This window comes from Pelophylax lessonae, assembly GCF_965119305.1.
Source record: "Pelophylax lessonae genome assembly, chromosome: 6".
NCBI lineage: Eukaryota > Metazoa > Chordata > Amphibia > Anura > Ranidae > Pelophylax > Pelophylax lessonae.
In genome coordinates this window covers 301,288,228-301,307,673 of record NC_138773.1, presented here as the reverse complement: position 1 = coordinate 301,307,673, position 19,446 = coordinate 301,288,228, and the positions used below count along the sequence as shown (strand labels likewise).

Here is a 19,446-nt window from a genome sequence, read left to right as displayed (position 1 = left end):
TGCTTTTGTTGTGTCCGGCGACTTGGGGCGACTTGAGGGCACACAAGTCGCCTCACAAGTCGCGCTAGTGTGAATTGGCTCTTAAAGAGTATATAAATCCAAAAAACAAAAACATGATATATTGTAGCCTACCAGTCCTTAGATGTGCTGACTACAAATCATTTTTCTAGGCTTTTTTCCCTTTATTTTTACCTGGTAACTCTGTGAATAACACACCCCCTGTTACTGGGTGTCTTTCACTGTATCTATGGAGGGAGCCATAGCTGTCACCAGTCTTCATTCCTGATTTGGACTAGAAAAAGACCTTCCTCTCTTTATCTTCGTTATATAGGGGGTAGAGGGATTCATAGTTTGCAGAAGCATTGCATGGTTTACATGGAACAAGTGATAAGACTATTTTTGCTTTCTTTTAATCTCACAGAAGTGACAAAGAAATGCCATTTTTTGGCAAGATAAACAAGTATTTTCTCTACTTGAAAATGTTCTTAGCCTGAAAAAAATAAAAAACAGCTGACATGGCACAAGACTTTCCTTTAATATTTGCAAAATTGCAAAATTGCTTCTAATCAAAAAACCAAGCTAGTATCGCTTATGATCAACAATACCTTTGCATGGTATCTTTTAACAGACACAAAAAAACCAGAACAATTATTTGAAACATTTACTAATGACCTATTGCATTATTATTATTTTTATCACTATACAGTAAAACCTTGGATTGAGAGTAACTTGATTTGAGAGTGTTTTGCAAGACAAGCAACATTTTTTTTTTATAAATTTTGACTTGATAAACAAGCGATGTCTTGATATACAAGTAGCGTCATGTTACAACTGAGTATAAAAGAGAAGAGAGGCACCTCTAAGTGTAGCAATATGGTTACATTTAATGAAGGTTCAACATTTACCAACTCACATGGGTAATGATTAAAACTGGCACATCTAAGTATGCCGGCATCCGGGGTAAAGCTGTCCACATAGACCGTCCTCCGCACCGCCATAAATGTCATCCCTTCCACACTGCGGTTCACGTGCGCTTCAAACCTCGCTTTTAGATCGCTCTACTGCAGGGTAGTCTTCCCCGTCACGATTGCAGACTGTTGGTGGTGAGAGCCGGTGGTGCGGAGAACGGTCTATGTGGACACCTTTACCCCAGATGCCTGCATACTTAGATGTGCCTGTTTTAATCATCAACCATGTGAGTTGCTAAATGTTGAACCTTCATTAAATGTAACCATATTGCTACACTTAGGGTCCATTCACACTAGCGCGACTTGTCAGGCGACTTGGTCGCCTGACAAGTCGCGGTCGGTCGCTCACCATTGAATAGTACAGGACCCGTTCTAATAGGAGCGACACAAGTCACTCCGACTTAGAAAAAGGGTGCTGTACTACTTTGGGGCGACCTGGAGGCGACTTGCATTAACTTCAATTATATGAAGTCCCTGCAAGTCGCCCCGAGGTCGCGGTGCATGCTGTGCATCGCGACTTCACAGGTCGCCCCAGCAAGTCGTGTCGCGCCAGTCTGAATGGGCGCTTAGAGGCACCTCTCTTCTCCTTTATACTCTGTAGCTCCTGCTGGATTATGCTTCTAATCCTCTTGTGAAGGCGCCATTAGTGGGTGGACATTTTATGGTTACACAACCTTTCACATTGCTATATATTTATATGGACTATAAACTGAAGGATTTATGAATAAATGGTTTTGGAACTAATCATCTGGATTTCCATTATTTCTTATGGGGAAATTTGCTTTGATATGAGTGCTTTGGATTACAAGCATGTTTCCGGAATGAATTATGCTCGCAATCCAAGGTTTTACTGTACAATAAAAGAAGTCCAAACTATTTAATAATATTTTGGGCTCATAAACAGCACTGTATCAAAATAAATATGAATGCAGAAAATAGGAGGATAGTCATTTGTTTACTGAATTGAAAAATAAATATCACATTTCTTAGTATATTATTTGAAATACAAAAACCACTCTTACTGTGATGTCAAAAAATATGGTACCTATTAGCAGCATAGGAACTATGGGGAAATATCTACTGCATCAAATCACTTAGAACAAATGTGACTTTCACAAGGTCGATATCTGTTTACCATAGAAAGTTGGCCAGTATTATGCTGCAGAATTTGCTTTGCTGTTCTGGGGACAACTCCGAATTTTGGACTTTCCTGCACTCTCAGTGATTAAGGTAAACAGGACAAATGTTTAATCATTTCTCTTGGGTTTAATGATTTCCTTTGGGATTAATAAAGTATTCTGAATCTGAATCTCCATAACGGGGGCACAGACATCAAAAAGGAAAAATATCAGACGGGGCTTCGAATCCTTCTTCAAAACTTTTGTTATACTTTAGTAACCATGACCATTGCTCATAGCAAAACAGGTGAAAAATCACAGTAAAGGAATATCTTTTTTTTATTTTAAATTAAATACGTTGTAATATAAAGATTAATGCGCCCTATAAAGTCCCAATCATGTACACTAAATTTGGCTTGCTATGTACTAAAGCCATATGTACTAAATTGAGGCACATAATGAGCCATAGCAGTATTTGCACTAGGGATTGACCGATTATCGGGGGCAGATATGCGCTCTCTCCGATATATCGGAATCGGCCACCAACGTGACCAATATTACCGATATTTCGGGAAAGTGCTTGTACCGGAGTGATGCCTGCAGCTAGAGGCATCACCCCGGTACCGGCTTCCATAGCCAACCGTCGGCTGTCTTGTAATGACAACCAATGCGGCTGAGAAGCTGCTCGGCTGTCATCACAAGGAGGGGTGACACCTCCCACCGCCTTCCGCAGCTCGCCCGGGTCTCACCAGCAACCAGCCTGCACGGCCGCCGAAGACCCGATCAAAGCCGCATTCGGCTCTGATCGGGTCTCCATGTAAAAACCCGGAAGTGATGTCATGACATCACTTCCGGGTACTGGCGCCAGATTTAAAAAAAATGACATCATTCAAAACAGCCAAACTTGGCGTTTTGAATGCTTTTAAGTGCAGAGGATGGGTTTGGGGTGTTTTAGACCCCCAGATCCCTCCACAAGAGTACATGTCAATTTTTTTTTTAAATGTACGAAAATATCGACGCATATCGGCCGATACCGATATGCATTGGCCAAAATATCGGTATTGGTATTGGCAACGAAAAACCGATATCAGCCGATCACTAATTTGCACCACGGTACATTCACAGTGCTGAAATAATGGGGCTGATATTCTAATGGCAGATAGACTGTGCACTTTGCAAGTGCAGTTCCACTCATTTTCCTTAAAAAATGTAAATGTGGTAAAGCTTTACTTTGTAAAAAAATATCCAATCAGGTGCAAAGAAAATGAACAAAACTGCATTTTTTGCACATGATTTGATGATTGAAATCAGCAGAACTTTACTGCATTTACTAAGTTCTGGGGAAAAGGAGTGCAAGTGCACAATCTATTTGCCTTTAGTAAATCCACCGTAATGTGCTAATGGCACATTGCCTGTTTTGTGCTGTGACAGAGAATGGATGCCTGTCAATCCAGCAAAAAGCTAGATGTAGCTACAGGATGTCAGAGTGGTAATGACTGAGCTTATATAACAAAAAGGACAATAGTGACCTGCCAAAACCCTGACATTTCAAAAGGCTATTACTACATGTCTCCCTGACTTGTAATATCCACTTATCCTCTTGCCTGGTTTTCATCCGGCACAAGTTTTAAAAGTGTCCTGCGATGTGTTTTAGGCTGATGGCACCTTAGCGATCCTGTCAGTGGGGACAACTTGCAAAAAGGGAGCAGGGAGAACACTCAGCTGCTGAAAATGCTTCAGAATGTATGACCTCATTCACAGAGGTGTACTACAGCACACACCCGTGCGAGAGCTGTGTTTACCTGCATGGGGATACACAAGAGTTCCGTGCATCCACGTGCAGGCCATCCCATTCATGTGAATTGGGATGCAGTGGCTTACAGCTGTGTGGGTGCAGGTGCATGGCTCTGAACACGTTTGGGGCCTTGCACCTGCACCCACACGGCTGTCAGCAACTGAATCCCAATTCACATGAATAGGATTGCCTGCACATGAACACACGGAACAACGGCACCCACACAAATATTAAATTGGGAGCAGCGGCTTTGTCCGTGCAGCCGCTGCATCCCAATTGACATGAATGTAATGTGGGCACACACAGTGCTTTAAGTGGCCCAAAAGAGGTGCCGGTACTCTATTATAGCCTATACATTTTATCGCCCCCCCCCCCACCCCACATCAGGGTCCCCACAGAGCACCCCCCCTGGCCTGAAATGGGACTCCGGAGCAGGGGGACTCACTGGTGGTGACTGATCTGGCTCTGGAGTGGGAAACATTCTTGGGGGGGTGGGCAATTGAGGGGGCGCAGATGTCCAAAATGAGCGTACTGGTACGCTAAGGCGCACGGAGAGGTGGCGGTATGCTCAAGAGCCATATTTGGAAGTGGCGGTACTGAGTACCAGTGCATACTGGCCCACTTAAAGCACTGGGCACACAGTAATAGGGCCCGCAGCATGGGCTTGTGGCTGCGAGAGAGTTACCATATAGTTCATTTAGGCTACGGGGTTTTATTGCATAAGGTTTAGTTGTGCGGCTTTAGTCAGGCCAGTCAGTTTTTTTTTTAAAATTAAAGCGGGAAGACTTTTCGCTAGTTTGGGCGGGAAGTTAGTCAGGTTTGAGCGGGCAAATCACTTGGCACCAAGGCGGGAAAAACGTGGCGCGCGCGTGTGAGGCGTCACGTGTCTGGGTCTATATAAGAAGACGCGCAGCCCAGCTTTCCTCAGTGTGTCCTGGATCGGTGCGGCGAGCTCCTCTCCCTCCCTCCCTGTGGAGTGCTCTTTTATGTGGTTTGTCACCCTTGTATAAAGGGGGGAGTTGTTGGAAATCTTTGGCTCAGCGCTCGAGTTCTATGACTGAGCGGAATTTTCTGAAGTTTTTGAGTTTTAAAATAATTTATTTATTATATATTTATTTATTTATTATATTTATGTGATATAAATATGTATTTATGGATTATACCAATAAAAGTGCCGCGGCCATTTCAACACCATAAGTTGTCTCATTATTATTATTATTATTATAATTTAGTATATAATTTATGTATGAAGAATGCAGCCTACAATGCCATGGGTCTGCCTGGACAATGATGCATGGAACACCTGTGTAGCCCCATGTGGGTATATACAGCCCTCACACGGGTGTACACTGCAGTACGCCCGTGTGAATGAGATCTAAGTCATCTGTAAGAGAGTCATAGGGAAATAAGCAATCAAGCTCCCAGGGCTTCTAAGGTTAAATAAAACTGCAATAAGGGAGTAAGAAAATGCCGCTAGTCCACTGTAGATGCACTACATAAAAGTATAAAAAGGGATGATGATCAGCGCAGATTCTTATGATTCCCAGACAGACCTAATCTAAGGAAAAAGTGCAAGTGCCAAATATGATATTAATGCACGCAACTGTGAAAATTAAAATCAGCAGTTGTGGAATTCAACAATGCATTAATAAATAAATAAATAATTAATATATATGTGTATAGCGCAAACAACAGTGATCAATACAGCGCAGTGCTGAATAGCAAAAATTGCCCTTGTCATGAAGGGGGGGGGGGGGTAAAACATTCTGAAGGTCAAGTGGTGAAAGGAAACGTTGTCTATGACAGGATTCCTGTTACACCTATTGATATATAAGGTGTATTAGCATGTAATGAAAACATCTTGCTCTGCAATTACCTGGTTTCACTGTCAGGGCTCCGCAGCTGCTGGCCTCGCCCACTTCATTACGTGCCGTCACGGTGTAGATTCCAGAGTCAGAAGGCAACGCCCAGCGTATTAGCAGCGAATGCCTCTCGCCCTCTGACCGGATCTGATGAGTAACACTGTTTTTGAGTACTGCTCGATCTTTTCTCCATACCACTGCAAAAAAAATAAAAAATATACTATTTATTTTATGTTAACCTCCCTGGCGGTATGATTATGTCAGGAATTACATACCAAAAGCGGTACAATTCTTTTCATGGAAATTTGGCGTTATGTATTATAGGCCTACAATTCTTAGTAATTACTGACTTAAACCTGACCAAAACAAGACTCTAGTAGACATCCCAGATGTGATAAATTTGAAACACAAACGCGTGAATTATAATCGAATCAATAATATTATTTTATTATTTAATATATAATATATATAATAAAATTATATTATTGATTAGATTATAATTCATGCATTATATATTATATATAGATATATGTGTGTGTGTGTATATATATATATATATATATATATACATATATATATATATATATATATATATATATATATGCATATATATATATACCGGTATATATATATATATATATATATATATATATATATATATATATATATATATATACATGCATGCATATATATATATACATATATATATATATGCATATATATATATATATATATATATATATATATATATGCATATATATATATATATATATATATATATATATATATAATATAAAATGTGTTTTGTGTTTTGTACAACGTTTTTTTTTTGAATTTCCCTCCCTAGTTCCGCTCCCATGCAGCATTGCTGCTGCAGGGAACGGAACTAGGAAGTGATCAGAGCGACGGAGACCGACGGAGGAGCGGCGGGACTCTCGGCTGGCGGTCACAGCAATGGGAGATCATCGCTGGATCGCCAGGATAAGGTAAGAGAACACCGCTGCGCTCTCTGCAATCCACCCCGAGCGTGACTCGGGGTTACCGCTCCTGATATGAAAAACCAACCCCGAGTCACGCTCGGGATTACCGCTAAGGAGGTTAAGAAAATCAAACAATATAAAGCGTATCTAAAACCAAAGGCAAAAATGTATTTTATTGCAGCTTAGATATGGTGATTAGGGATGATCGAACTTTTCAAAAGTTCGGTTCGGCCAGAACATCCGAACTTCCCGAAAGTTCGGCCCGGATTTCAGAACCCCATTGAAATCAATGGGACCCGAACTTCGGTAATCAAAAAACACCATTTTGAAGCCCTAAAACCCAATAAATGCCCCTAAAAAGTGCCTAGGGTTCTGGGTCATGCCCCAGGAACTATTAATAACACAAAAAAAGTTCTTAAAATTGTCGTTTTTGATAGAGAGCCAATTATTGAAAAAATTAAAAAAAAAAAAAAAAAATTCTTTGGATTTAGTATCGGGGGGGTCTAAAAAGTGTACCTGTGAAGTTTCAGCTCTGTAGCATGTCCAGAACCAGAAAAAAAAATGTTTGTATTTTGTAACTTATAGAACAGGTTAGTGGCTTCTCGCTTTTCACACCTTGCCGGTTTAGTAGCAGGCGTTTTTTTGGCAATTTTTGGGGTTCTTTGGAGGCAGGAAAAACATCTGCACTTGTGTATAGTGGTAGATATACACCCGTATACACAAGTTCAGATGTTTTGCCTGCCTCCAAAGAACCCCCAAAAATGCCCAAAAAAACGCTAGAGTCAAAAAAAAAAAAAAAAACGCCCAGGTGTGTTGTTGCAGGCATTTTTTTGGGGTTTTTGGAGGCAGGCAAAACATCTGAACTTGTGTATAGTGGTATATATACACACATACTTATATGTATTTTACACTTAGACATATATAGGCGTGATAGGAGCGTAACTATATTGGTGTTAATTATTTCATTAGCACAAGTAGTTTTTTCTGCTCCTTTCACACCTATATATGTCTAGGTGTATATATACAGACATGGGTGTGTATATATACCCCCTATACACATGTTCAGATGTCATGTCTGACTCCAAACATGTCCTCAAAAAAGCACTAGCAACGCCTGCAGCATAAAGAATGCTGACTGGTGAGAAGCCATATTACTGCAGCGAAAGTGACTTGAGAGAGACTAGCTTTTCTCTATAGCGGTCACCTTGAAATGGAAGGGTTTTGTCACCCTGCCATAGCAGTCACTGTCAGTTAACCCTACACTACATTATGGTCCCCTTACACTTAACACTTTCCCTACAGAAGCTGAATAAATTAAAGCTAACTAAAGTGTAAAATAGCACCCTAACTACACTAGATATCCCTTTGCTCACACTAAAAATTGCTAAATGACACTTTGTAACAGAAGTATCAGAACTGCTTCCACTCTTTTCCATGTCCCTGTATTACAATGCTAGGAATTTGGCGGGGGCTATCTTATATACTGTGGGGCGTATTCACTAATAGTAATGATTGGTCTATGGACCCCCTAGTCACTCCAATCACATTCCTAGCATTCTCCTGCCCCCTAAATTGGCTTTTGCTAATGGTTCTGGTCCAATCATGGGCTTTTAAAGCCCATTTCCTGTCCCATTGCATTTTGGTTGGTTCTGGTTGCCGAATTCCGAACTTTTTGGGAAAAAAGTTCTAAATTCGGCTGAACCTCGAACAGCCAATGTTCGGGTCAAACCGATGGTCGACCCGAACCGTTCGATCATCCCTAATGGTGATATGATACCCCAGATATGGTGGCTGCATTCGTTTTCTTTTTTTTAGGCTTTTTTCCCCTTTATTTTCTACTGGTAATCTGGCAAGTAAGTGTTATTTTTGAACATCCTCTAGTACAGCCTTTTTTCAACAGAGGTGCCGTGGCACCCTGGGGTGCCGTCTGGGATCTTCAGGAGTGCCTTGGCAAAATGCAAAATCATTGCCTTTAAATTGCCCAAAATTGGCAGCAAGCTGGCAGGGGGATCTCGTCTGCATTTTTTGTTACACAAGGCCATAGGTTTTCATTTGTGCAGCATCACAACCTTGGGCACCTTGCGAGCCAGCTGCTGGGATTCTAATAAATTATGATGTCATAAATTGATAAGGAACACATTGAGCACCTGAGGATGTCCTTGTTTGCCCTTCTCTGTCTGCACTGGGGTCACATTAACTGAACAAGGGAGGGAGACCGAGGGAGAGGAGAAACACTGGAATACTAGTCAGTACCAGTGTGCAAAGGTATACTGTATAAAATAAATAATTTCATATGCTGGATGTCCTATGTGTGTCAATGCGGCTGCATTATTTAAAACCATTCCTTTCTTTTACATTTTAGAATGGGGTGCCTTGAGATTGTGCATAATTTTGAAGGGTGTCTTGACTGAAACAAGGTTGAGAAACACTGATCTAGAGGGGGCGGTATTGGAAGTTGAGTAGAGGGGAGGAGACAAGGGACGGTGCATGGAGGTGGTTATGGGGCAGGGGTGACTCAGGGGAGGATCAGGTTGTAGCCTGTACTATCTCCTGTGCCATGCCTGTACCATCTCCTGTACCATCACCTATGCCATGCCTGTACCATCTCCTGTGCCATGCCTGTACCATCTTCTGTATCATCACCTGTGCCATGCCTGTACCATCTCCTGTACCATGCCTGTACCATCTCCTGTGCCATGCCTGTACCATTTCCTGTACCATCTCCTGTGCCATGCCTGTACTATCTCCTGTGCCATGCCTGTACAATCTCCTGTACCATAACCTGTGCCATGCCTGTACCATCTCCTGTACCATGCCTGTACCATCTCCTGTACCATGCCTGTACCATCTCCTGTACCATAACCTGTGCCATGCCTGTACCATCTCCTGTACCATGCCTGTACCATCTCCTGTGCCATGCCTGTACCATTTCCTGTACCATCTCCTGTGCCATGCCTTTACTATCTCCTGTGCCATGCCTGTACAATCTCCTGTACCATCACCTGTGCCATGCCTGTACCATCTCCTGTGCCATGCCTGTACCATTTCCTGTGCCATGCCTGTACCATCACCTGTGCCATGCCTATACCATCACCTGTGCCATGCCTGTACCATCACCTGTGCCATGCCTATACCATCACCTGTGCCATGCCTGTACCATCTCCTGTACCATCACCTGTGCCCTGCCTGTACCATCTCCTGTGCCATGCCTGTACTATCTCCTGTACCATCACCTGTGCCATGCCTGTACTATCTCCTGTGCCATGCCTGAACCATCTCCTTTACCATGCCTGTACAATCTCCTGTACCATGCCCGCAGCCCTGCATCTCCTGTACCATGCCCGCAGCCCTGCATCTCCTGTACCATGCCCGAAGCCCCTGTTTTGTGTCTCGTGGTGGTCCAGTTGGGTCCAGTAGCTGCTGCATTTCCCACCCTAGGCTTATACTCGAGTCAATACGTTTTCCCACTTTTCTGTGGTAAAATATTCGGGTTGACTTATACTCGAGTATATACGGTAGTTCACAATTTTTGGAAGGAACCCTTCACAATTGTTTTCATATATGCTTTAGCGATTAAGCACTTATCGCACGAATTTGCATTGTTTGATATATTTTTGTCCCATCTATGATTTATTAATTATTTTATTTATATAATATTTATATATCTCACTTAGTTCACAATTTCATGTACATTTTTTAGCACACTGCGCAGCACTTTTTAGATTATATATAATAAATTAGGTTTTTATTTCAGGGTTTCTAATAGTTACTTTATCGACATACTCCCACCTTTTTAAAGTAATTTTCTCACTAATTTATGTGAGATTAGGGATATATCTTAGAGCAGCCTTTTTCAACCAGGGTGCCTTGATGTTTCTTCAGGGATGCCTTGGCAAAATGCCTAAAAATTGCCCAAAAAATGTATACAAGCCAGCATGTGGATGAAGGCTGCCTTTTAGGTACACAAAGCCACAGGTTTTCATTGTGCACCATAACAACCTTCTAGCTGCAGGTATCCTAACGACCAATGGCATCATCAGTTGACATGGAGGATGTCAGTCGCCTGCATATCATCCTTGTTTGACCCTACCCTGCCCCTCTCCATCAGCGTTGGGGTCACATTAGCTGAGTGATGGATAAAAAATGAGGGAGAAGAGAAACAATGGAATACTAGTCAGTACCAGTTTGCAAAAGTGTATTTGTTTTGGAAGAATAAATCACCTCTAACGTTGGGTGTCCTACATGTGTGGATGTTGCTGCATTATGTAAAACTATTAGAATTAGGTTTTACATTTTAGAATGGGGTGCTTCGAGACTATAGGTTTTAAAGGGTGCCTCGAGACTATCCATAATTTTTAAAGGGTGCCTTGACTCAGAGGCATAACTAGAACCTTCAGGGCCCCGGTGCAAGAAACCATGAAGGGCCCCCCTGGCCGGAGCCCTTTTCTTCAAGCTCGGGGCTCTTCCCACTGACCCTGGGGGCCCTTTACTCTAGTCGCAGGGCCCTTTATTACAGTCCCGCAGTGGGACCCTTTGACAAGTTCTGCAGTGGATCCCCTTTGTGCCATCTTGGGGTTTCCCCACGGTGGTGGAATGTCAGGGCCCAGTCGCAAGGGCGGCCTTTGCGATCCTGATATTTTTTGTTATTTTTGTTTTATTAATTTTTATCTTTTTACAATTTTAATTTTTTTACAATTTCATTCAGAAAAAGAAGGAGCCGGTAAATTACGTATTTATGTACCCCTTTCTGTCTCTCTATCGTGACACATTCCCTGGCGGGAGAGGGAAGATGGAAGCCGGCAGCGCTGCGAGGGGGGGGGGGAGCACACAGGGGCCCAGAGACAGCAGAACACAAGTGAATTGGATAGGAGGAGTGATGACAGCAGCATACAGAGGAACTAATCTCCTCCATTTTCCTCCTGCGCTACAGGAGGGAAATGGAAGACATTAGTACCTCTAAATGCTGCCAACCCCTATCTAGGTGTACAGGGGAGCCGCACGGGCCCCCTGGAGCATGGGACCAGGTTGCAATTGCAACCCGTGCAACCCCTGTAGTTACACCCCTGCCTTGACTGAAAAAAGGTTGAGAAACACTGCCTTACAGTCGGTTCACACTGATCCGACTCAAAGTCGCCCCGACTTCGAGCGACTAATGAAGTCGCCCGTGCACCGCGACTTCGGCGCGGCTTGCAACGACTTCACATAATGGAAGTCAATGCAAGTCGCTCCAACTTTGCAAAAAAAAGGTGCAGGAACCTTTTTCTAAGTCAGAGCGACTTAGGTCGCTCTGATTAGAACGGTTCCATTGCATAGCATGGACCGTTACTTGTCAGGTGACAAGTCGGATCAGTGTGAACCGGTACTGAGAGAGCCTATCTTCATTTTTATTTCTTTAGTAAGTCTATTAATCTCTTACCCTCTGCCGTTGGATTGGCTGATATGATACATTTTAACAAAACTTCTGAGCCGGCATTAACCAGGGCACTTTGCAAGGGGATTTCAAATACCGGAGGCTCTCGAGGATCTTCTTCAGCCGATACGTAGGAATCGTCCGATGACTCTGAAAAGCATGGAAACAATGTCACTTATAAAAATAGATAGTGATGTTATTAAAATGTAGCAGTTTTAATAAAACATATACATTGAAATGAATTCACAGGGCACACATTAGATCTATTTATAAAACATTTGTGTCACACACATTTGAATAGGCTGGACACATTATTCCTGTATTTTCTGTAAGGACTGATTTACACTGGTGCGATGCCAGACATCAGGGCAGGGACAAGGGGTGGGCAGGAGGGGGCGGCTGACCTGGGCACTGTGGCATCGTGAGGTGGGGGGGGTTGCAAGGAGTGATATGGGGGGGATTTGTGTTGAGAGGGGGGATGGCTGAAAAGGATTTGTGCTAGGAGAGGGAATTTGGGGGGTTTGTGCTAGATATGGAAATATGGTGGTGGGGGGGGTTAGAGATTTTTTTTGGGGGGGGGGGATTTACAAAAGTAGGGATGGTTGGGGGGGGTATATGTGCTAGCTGGGAGGATTTGAAGTGGGGGGGGGGGGGGGGGAGTGGATTTGTGCTCAGAGAGGACATTTCCAGGGGTAGAGGATTTGTGCTGGGGGCGATATGGGGAGAGACAAAATTTGAGCTGGGGTAAAGATTTGTGCCAAGAGTGGGGGTTTCAGCAGGGGAGTGGATTTGTACAGGGACAAAGGGGGAGCATTCAGATTAGTGCTCGATTTTTTTTTTTTTTAGGGGGGGGGGGGATTTTTACTGACACATAATCATACATCTTGTGGGGGGCGCAATTTGCATGTTCGCCCTGGGCTCCAGATGACCTTGTTCCAGCACTGCCAGACATCACATGCGATTCATACTGCATAGCTGTGCAGATCACATGCGATGTCTGTGTGATGCAAATTCAACCATTCAAACTTTATGGCTGAATTTGCATCGCATTCGGACCACACTCATGCAGGACCCTTTATTTGTCTGCACCAGAATCGGATTGCATGGGTGTACATTTTGCAAATTGCGCTGCGTTTTGCAAACTGATTGCCGGAAGTCCTTAAGTTGACATTTTGCATGAACAGGTTGCGATTTTGATGCGGTGCGAATTTGCAGCAAATTCACTGTGAATTTGCACCGCATCTAGTGTGAACCGAACCCGAAAAGCTGAATTCCTATGATCTTCAACTACATGGCTAAAATGCTGTAAATTTTTTCGCTGAGGTATTTCAGAAAACTATACTGCATTTTGGCCACTGGATGGAGCTGACGTTTAAAGGAATTATTCTATTACAGAAAATACAGGGAAAATGTGTCCAGCTTGCACGGATGTGTGGGACATTCATTCAACAAATATTTTATAAATAGACCCCATAGCATTTTTGTAAATATTCTGTCTGTTACTAAAAAAATAGAATGTATAATAATTCAGTATTCTTTTTATCATGTAAATGTGACATTTTTCATATTATGGCCAATTCTCATACATTGCGGTGTGTTAAAGGAGACGTAGGGCCAAAACTCTTTTGGCTGTACTTCTCCTGGGGCTCATAGGAGTGCACTTTGTTCAGCACTCCCATCACCCACATGCAGCCGACAGCGGACTAAAGCACACTAATGGTTGATGTCAGTGAGCCGGTCCAAGCACTGGACAGATCTTAATATCGGAATCCATTCAGGTGCCAGGACCTGCAGCTGGCTCAGCCTTAGTGAGCCGCTGACAGCCTGAGCAGCTGCTCTCACCCCCTCCACAGCCCAGCACTCCAGTTAACCCTAGATGAGCAGAGCAGAGAGCCGGTGACTGAGAGTCACCGGCTCTATGCTCACTGACGAAAAAGAACTGAGTGACCAGCAGTCTTTGATCGCTCAGTTCTTGGTGTAGAGGCAGTGGGGGATAGATGCAGCATTGGATCAATGACGCATCCGCCTAGGTGAGTATGTATGTTTTTCTTTTTAACCTGAACTTCTCTTTTAACCACTTGCTGACCACCCCACGCAGATTTACTGAGGCAGGGCGGCTCGGCTGCGCACAATCACGTAGATTAGACACAGTGGGAGGCAGACCGCGATCTTTGGCTAGAATGACAGAAGAGCTGCCTGGCTATGTAAACAAAGCAAGCGGCTCTTCTGTCAGAGAGGCAGGGAAAGATAAGCTGAATCACCGATCTCTGTCTGAATGGGTTGGACAGAGGGTCCAACCCATTCCCCCACACAGTTAGTAAGCACAATAGGGAACACATTTAACCCCTTGATCACCCCCAATTTTAACCCCTTCCCTGCCAGTGTCATTTATACAGTAGCAGTGCATATTATTTAGCACTGATTACTGTATTAATGTCACTGGTCCCCAAAAAATGTCAAAAATGTAAGTTAGGGGTCCGATCTGTCCGCCGTAATGTTGCAGTTCTGATAATTTTCGGAACGATTCAAATTCAGATTGTTCGAAAAATGATCGACCGATTCAAATTCTGTGTAAATTCTGTGGGAAGCCAGACGCCGTGTCCTTGATAACCAATGACTCCACACTGAGAGCTGAAATGTAAACAAAACAATGCCGGCAATGAAAAATTTAGAAAAAAAAACAGCATGGGCACCCCGGCACCCCCCCCCCCCCCACCCAAGCCATATCCTTCGGGTCCGGTTTGGATTTTAAGGGGAACCTCACATCATTTTAAAAAACAGCGTGGGGTCTCCCCCGCAATCTATACCAGACCCTTATCTGAGCATGCAGCACAGCAGGGCAGAAAAAGAGGGGGGACGAGCAAGTGTCCCTTCTGAACAATACCTGAACCATACCAAGCCACATGCCCTAGACATGGGGGGGGGGGGGGGTCAGAATTTTTTTTTGCCGGCATTCTTTTCTTTACATTCAGCTGTCAGTGAGTCATCAGTTGTTAAGGACGCGGCGGCCGGCTTCCGAGCCATTTCTTAACAACCAGCTATTCTTGTTTTTTATTCATGTTTCAAACTGATATGAATTGTTTCAAAAATTTGGAATTCGTTAGAAAATGAAAAAACTAAACAAAATTCAATAAAATGAATCTAAACTAATTCTGAAATGAATTAAAGAAATGAAATTAGTAACATAACAAATCTATCTGAAACAAAATAGATTTTCCGTTCTGCACATGTGGAATTCTGTAGCACTCTTTTATTTATTATTATATATGACCCCCTGCGACATACCTAGTTCTGGTGACATGACCCTATGCCGTCGGCTCTTTCCTTTGCTTTTGGATGTTTTGCTGCTTTTGCCACTAGTGTGGGAGTCACTGTGCTTTTTGGTTTGCCCCCCACCCTTCCCCTGTTGGGCTTGGCTTCTTTTGATAGGTTCCGGTGGTACTGCCCATGGGAGGTATCTTGTATCTCCTCTTCTGTCTGCACTTAAAGTTCCCTTTTCCCTCCCTATCCCTCTATGTGCTATTTCCAGAGCTGGTGGAGCATGTGTGCTGGGTGGTGGGGGTTCACTTCCTCGGTCTGGAACTCTCCCGTGCTTGGAATCTGTAGCATCCTGCTTTGGGGTTTGTGTGTGGGCCAAAATTGGTTTTGGAGCAATGATATTGACTTTTGGAGGTGCTTGTGACATTAGGCGGGTTTCTGTTTGCTTAACTACTTCATGGTGAATAACTGAACCATTGGATGATTTTTCTGGAGCTGAAATTTTCTGGCTTATGACTCCCCGAGGTTCCTTATCTTGTGATATTTGGTTGGCGGTGGCATAGCTTCGTGCAATAGGCTTCCGGGCAGTGACCGTAGTAGTTGCTGGCTTTTGTTCCTGAATTTCAGGTGGCTTAGAGTCTTTAAGCACTTGGGTTGATGCAGAATCCAGAGCAGATTGGCTAGAAAGTGATGTTTGTGATTTGCTCGTTAAGTCCTGTGATGACCGGATTAATTGTTGCTGAGAAACAGTTCGCTTGATTCTAGAGAGCTCTTGGGAGAACCTCGCCTCAATATCACTTATTCTTCCTGAGAAGGCTCCCCTATCATCTAGTGAAGATGTCTTGTATCTTAGTGAGGGATACCTCAAGGTGTAACCTCCAATTTCTGATCTTACTCCATCTCTTAGGTCGTCTCTTAGCTCCTCAGTGGAGGACTCTAAGCCAGCGCCCAGTCCATCTTCTCCTGGTTGGTCAAAAGACCTTGTCTTACGAAGGGGCAACCATGACTGCACAGGGAAAGGACTGTCTGTTTGATCCAGGCTTTTTCTTCTCTCTTCAAGGCAACGCAGTTTGTCAAATATTTTGGAGCCAGAACGGACCAGCTTTGGAGATGCCCTCAAGATAGATACTCTTCCTGATGATTCACTTACTGGCGTCTGAGGGCGAGAATCTTGACCACTGACCTGAGAGCCGGCTGAGGACTTTGGCCTCTTAACCTTCTCCTCAAACTCCTCAGCCACAGTGTCTTGATACTGTGAAGGCATCTGGGTTTTCTTTCGGGGTGTGAGAGGTGTTGATTGGCCACGGCTGCTTGGTATAGGATTGGCAGATGGCCGTTGGCCTAGACGGGGAGAAGGAGGAGGTAGAATAGGAGTTCTGGGACTCTGAATAGGTTGAGGGGAGTCTGGAATGGCACCATTGATGCTGCCTCGCCTCAGCCCCCCTTCCGGTAAAAAACTGCAAAAGAAAAGAAAGAATCAGAATCTATTTTAGTCCAAATAATTCATTATATTCATCTTAAAGTTAGACTGTCAAGGATTGAAATACATGAGCTGTCATTGCTGACTTGTTCTTTAGGGTGCAAGCTTTGAATCTGATATTCTTGATTTACTACCTAGTGAATCATTGACCCCCGGGCATGTAACCAGGGAAATTGGTACTCTGGTCCAGCCAGGGCTGGCCCAAGACATTGTGCTGCCTGGGTCCAAGAATGAAATGCGCCCCCCCCCCCAAAAAAAAAAAATCACGCCCACCAAAAGGCCCCCACATCCATTATTTTATATAAATGTAAAATTTTGAAATAATTATATATATATTGTTATCTTCTTCCATAACTCACTACCGGACCGGTCCACCAAACAGCCGCTGTCTGTCCTCAGTCCTCCTGTCACTCCTGTGTGTGCCACGCCCACTGCCCTAGAAGATCCAGCCTGCCCTGCGTGAGATGGAGTGCGCTGATGTCTGACGTCATTGCGCACACCACAATCACGTGAGGGACGTTCCCCAGAGGAGACGCTCCACCAGAGGCGTAACTAGAACCTTCAGGGCCCCGGTGCAAGAAACTATTAAGGGCCCCCCAGACCCCTTCCCGGGGCCCTTCCCTTCAAGCCTGGGGCTCTTACCACTAATCCTGGGGCCCTTTACTCTTGCTGCGGGGTCCTTTATTACGGTCCCGCAGCGGGACCCTTTCACAATTTCTGCAGTGGGCCCCCTTCCTGCCATCTTGGGGCCTCCCCACGGTGATGGAATGCCAGGGCTCGGTTGCAAGTGTGACCTTTGCGATCCTGGAAGTTCCCCCACTGGTGTCAGTAGTTTTTATTTTTTGGTATTTTAATTGTATTATTTTTGATCATTTTATTTTATTTTTTTACAATGTCACTGACTAGTGACTATGACTCTGTCCAATCAGAAAATGAAGGAGCTGGTAAATTATATATTTACCGACCCCTTCCTGGTTCTCTATTGTGACACATCCCCTGCAGCAGCCAGCTGGAGATGGGAGGGAGCACAGTGGGGGAGGGGGGGGGACCAAGGGAGCACACGGGGGCCCTGAGACAGCAGAACACAAGTGAACTGGAAAGGAGGAGTGGCGGGGGCAGCATACAGAGGAACCAATCTCCTCCATTTTCCTCCTGCAGCTAAAGGAGGAAAAAGGAGGACAGTGATTTCTCTACATGCTGCCCCTGCCGCCCCTGCTATCCAGGTGTAGAGGGGAGCCGCACAGGCCCCCTTGAGCATGGGGCCCGGTTGCAATTGCAACCCCTGCAACCCCTGTAGTTACGCCCCTGCGCTCCACCCTCTCATGCTCATCAGTTTGCACGACAGGCGGCAGTATGAGATTGGGAAATGTCACCCCTAACGCGCCGCAAACTGATGACACACAAAACTACTGGAAAAAAAATATTGGGGGTCAATTTGCTGCCCCTCTCCAAGTGCTGCCTAGGTCCAATGGACCCACTGGGACCCATGGTAGGGCCAGCCCTAGTCCAGCATACTTCAGGCTTGTGACTCACTTTGTAGTGAACTAAGGATGAGGATAACCGAATCATTTCTTGCAGACACACTGGCAGCTCCCATATTCTTATCCCGTTAAAGCTGAATTCCAGGCAGATAAAAAAAAAAAAACGAATTAATGAAACTCTGTAATCCCCGACAAAGCCCTAACTCTATTTCTATTTGACTTAATATCAGCCTTTTGCAGTCCCTGTGCAGCAGAGCTTAACCACTTGCCGACCACCTACTGCAGATATACTGCGGCAGAGCAGTCCCACTGCGCCGGATCACATACATGTATGTAATCCAGATCTTCCAGGTATGGGGTGCGCGATGTGCTGCCATTCGCTCCAGCACATGCCGGTCCAGGCCAATGATTAAAGGCCGGGACCCGATGATCTGAGTGAATGACAGAGGAGAGTCCTGTGCTGATAAACAACACAGGACTGTTTTCAGTCAGCAGCGATTTGCTGTTTTTCCCTACATGCAAAGCAGGGAGTAAAAACAGGCACATAGCTTAGTGAAAACAGCACACAGCAAACACATTACACAATGTTAGGCACACAGTTAACCTTTTGATTGCCCCTAAATGCTCACCTCTTCCCAGCCAGTGTCATTAGTACAGTGACAGTATATAGCTTTAGCACTGATCACTGTATTAGTGTCACTGGTGATGCCAGTGTCTTTTAGTCAGTTCCCACACAGCGTCAGTTAGTGTCAGGTTGTCCGCCGCACTAACACAGTCCCACTATAAGTCGGTGATCGCTACCATTACTAGTATAAAAAAGAAAGTTCCAGTATTCCAGACATGTAGGAGACTACATTTTGGTCAAAACTCTTGACTAAATCTGATTTTTAAAATTTTTTTATGGGATATGTTGTATAGCAGAAAGTAAAAAATATTTTTCACAATTTGTGGTCTTTTTTAATTTATATAATAAAACACTTTCAAACCTAGTGGTGATCAAAAACCACCAAAAGAAAGCTCTATTTGTGTGGAAAAAATGCTATAAAGTTCAGTCGGATACAGCGTTGCATGACTGTGCAATTACCAGCTAAAGC

At 44.1% G+C, this 19,446-nt stretch overlaps 1 protein-coding gene across 2 annotated transcripts in view; it reads right to left on the bottom strand.

The window, feature by feature from the left end:
• The window catches only part of SPEG (striated muscle enriched protein kinase), a 450,680-nt gene that overhangs the window by 203,106 nt on the left and 228,128 nt on the right, over positions 1 to 19,446 (bottom strand). For both annotated transcript variants that reach the window (XM_082262051.1, XM_082262052.1), the window contains 3 exons: positions 15,419 to 16,848; positions 12,140 to 12,283; positions 5,758 to 5,940 (listed from right to left, as the gene is read on the bottom strand). In XM_082262051.1, coding sequence (XP_082118177.1) covers positions 5,758 to 5,940; positions 12,140 to 12,283; positions 15,419 to 16,848 — 1,757 coding nt within the window. The remainder of the gene's footprint in view (positions 1 to 5,757; positions 5,941 to 12,139; positions 12,284 to 15,418; positions 16,849 to 19,446) is intronic.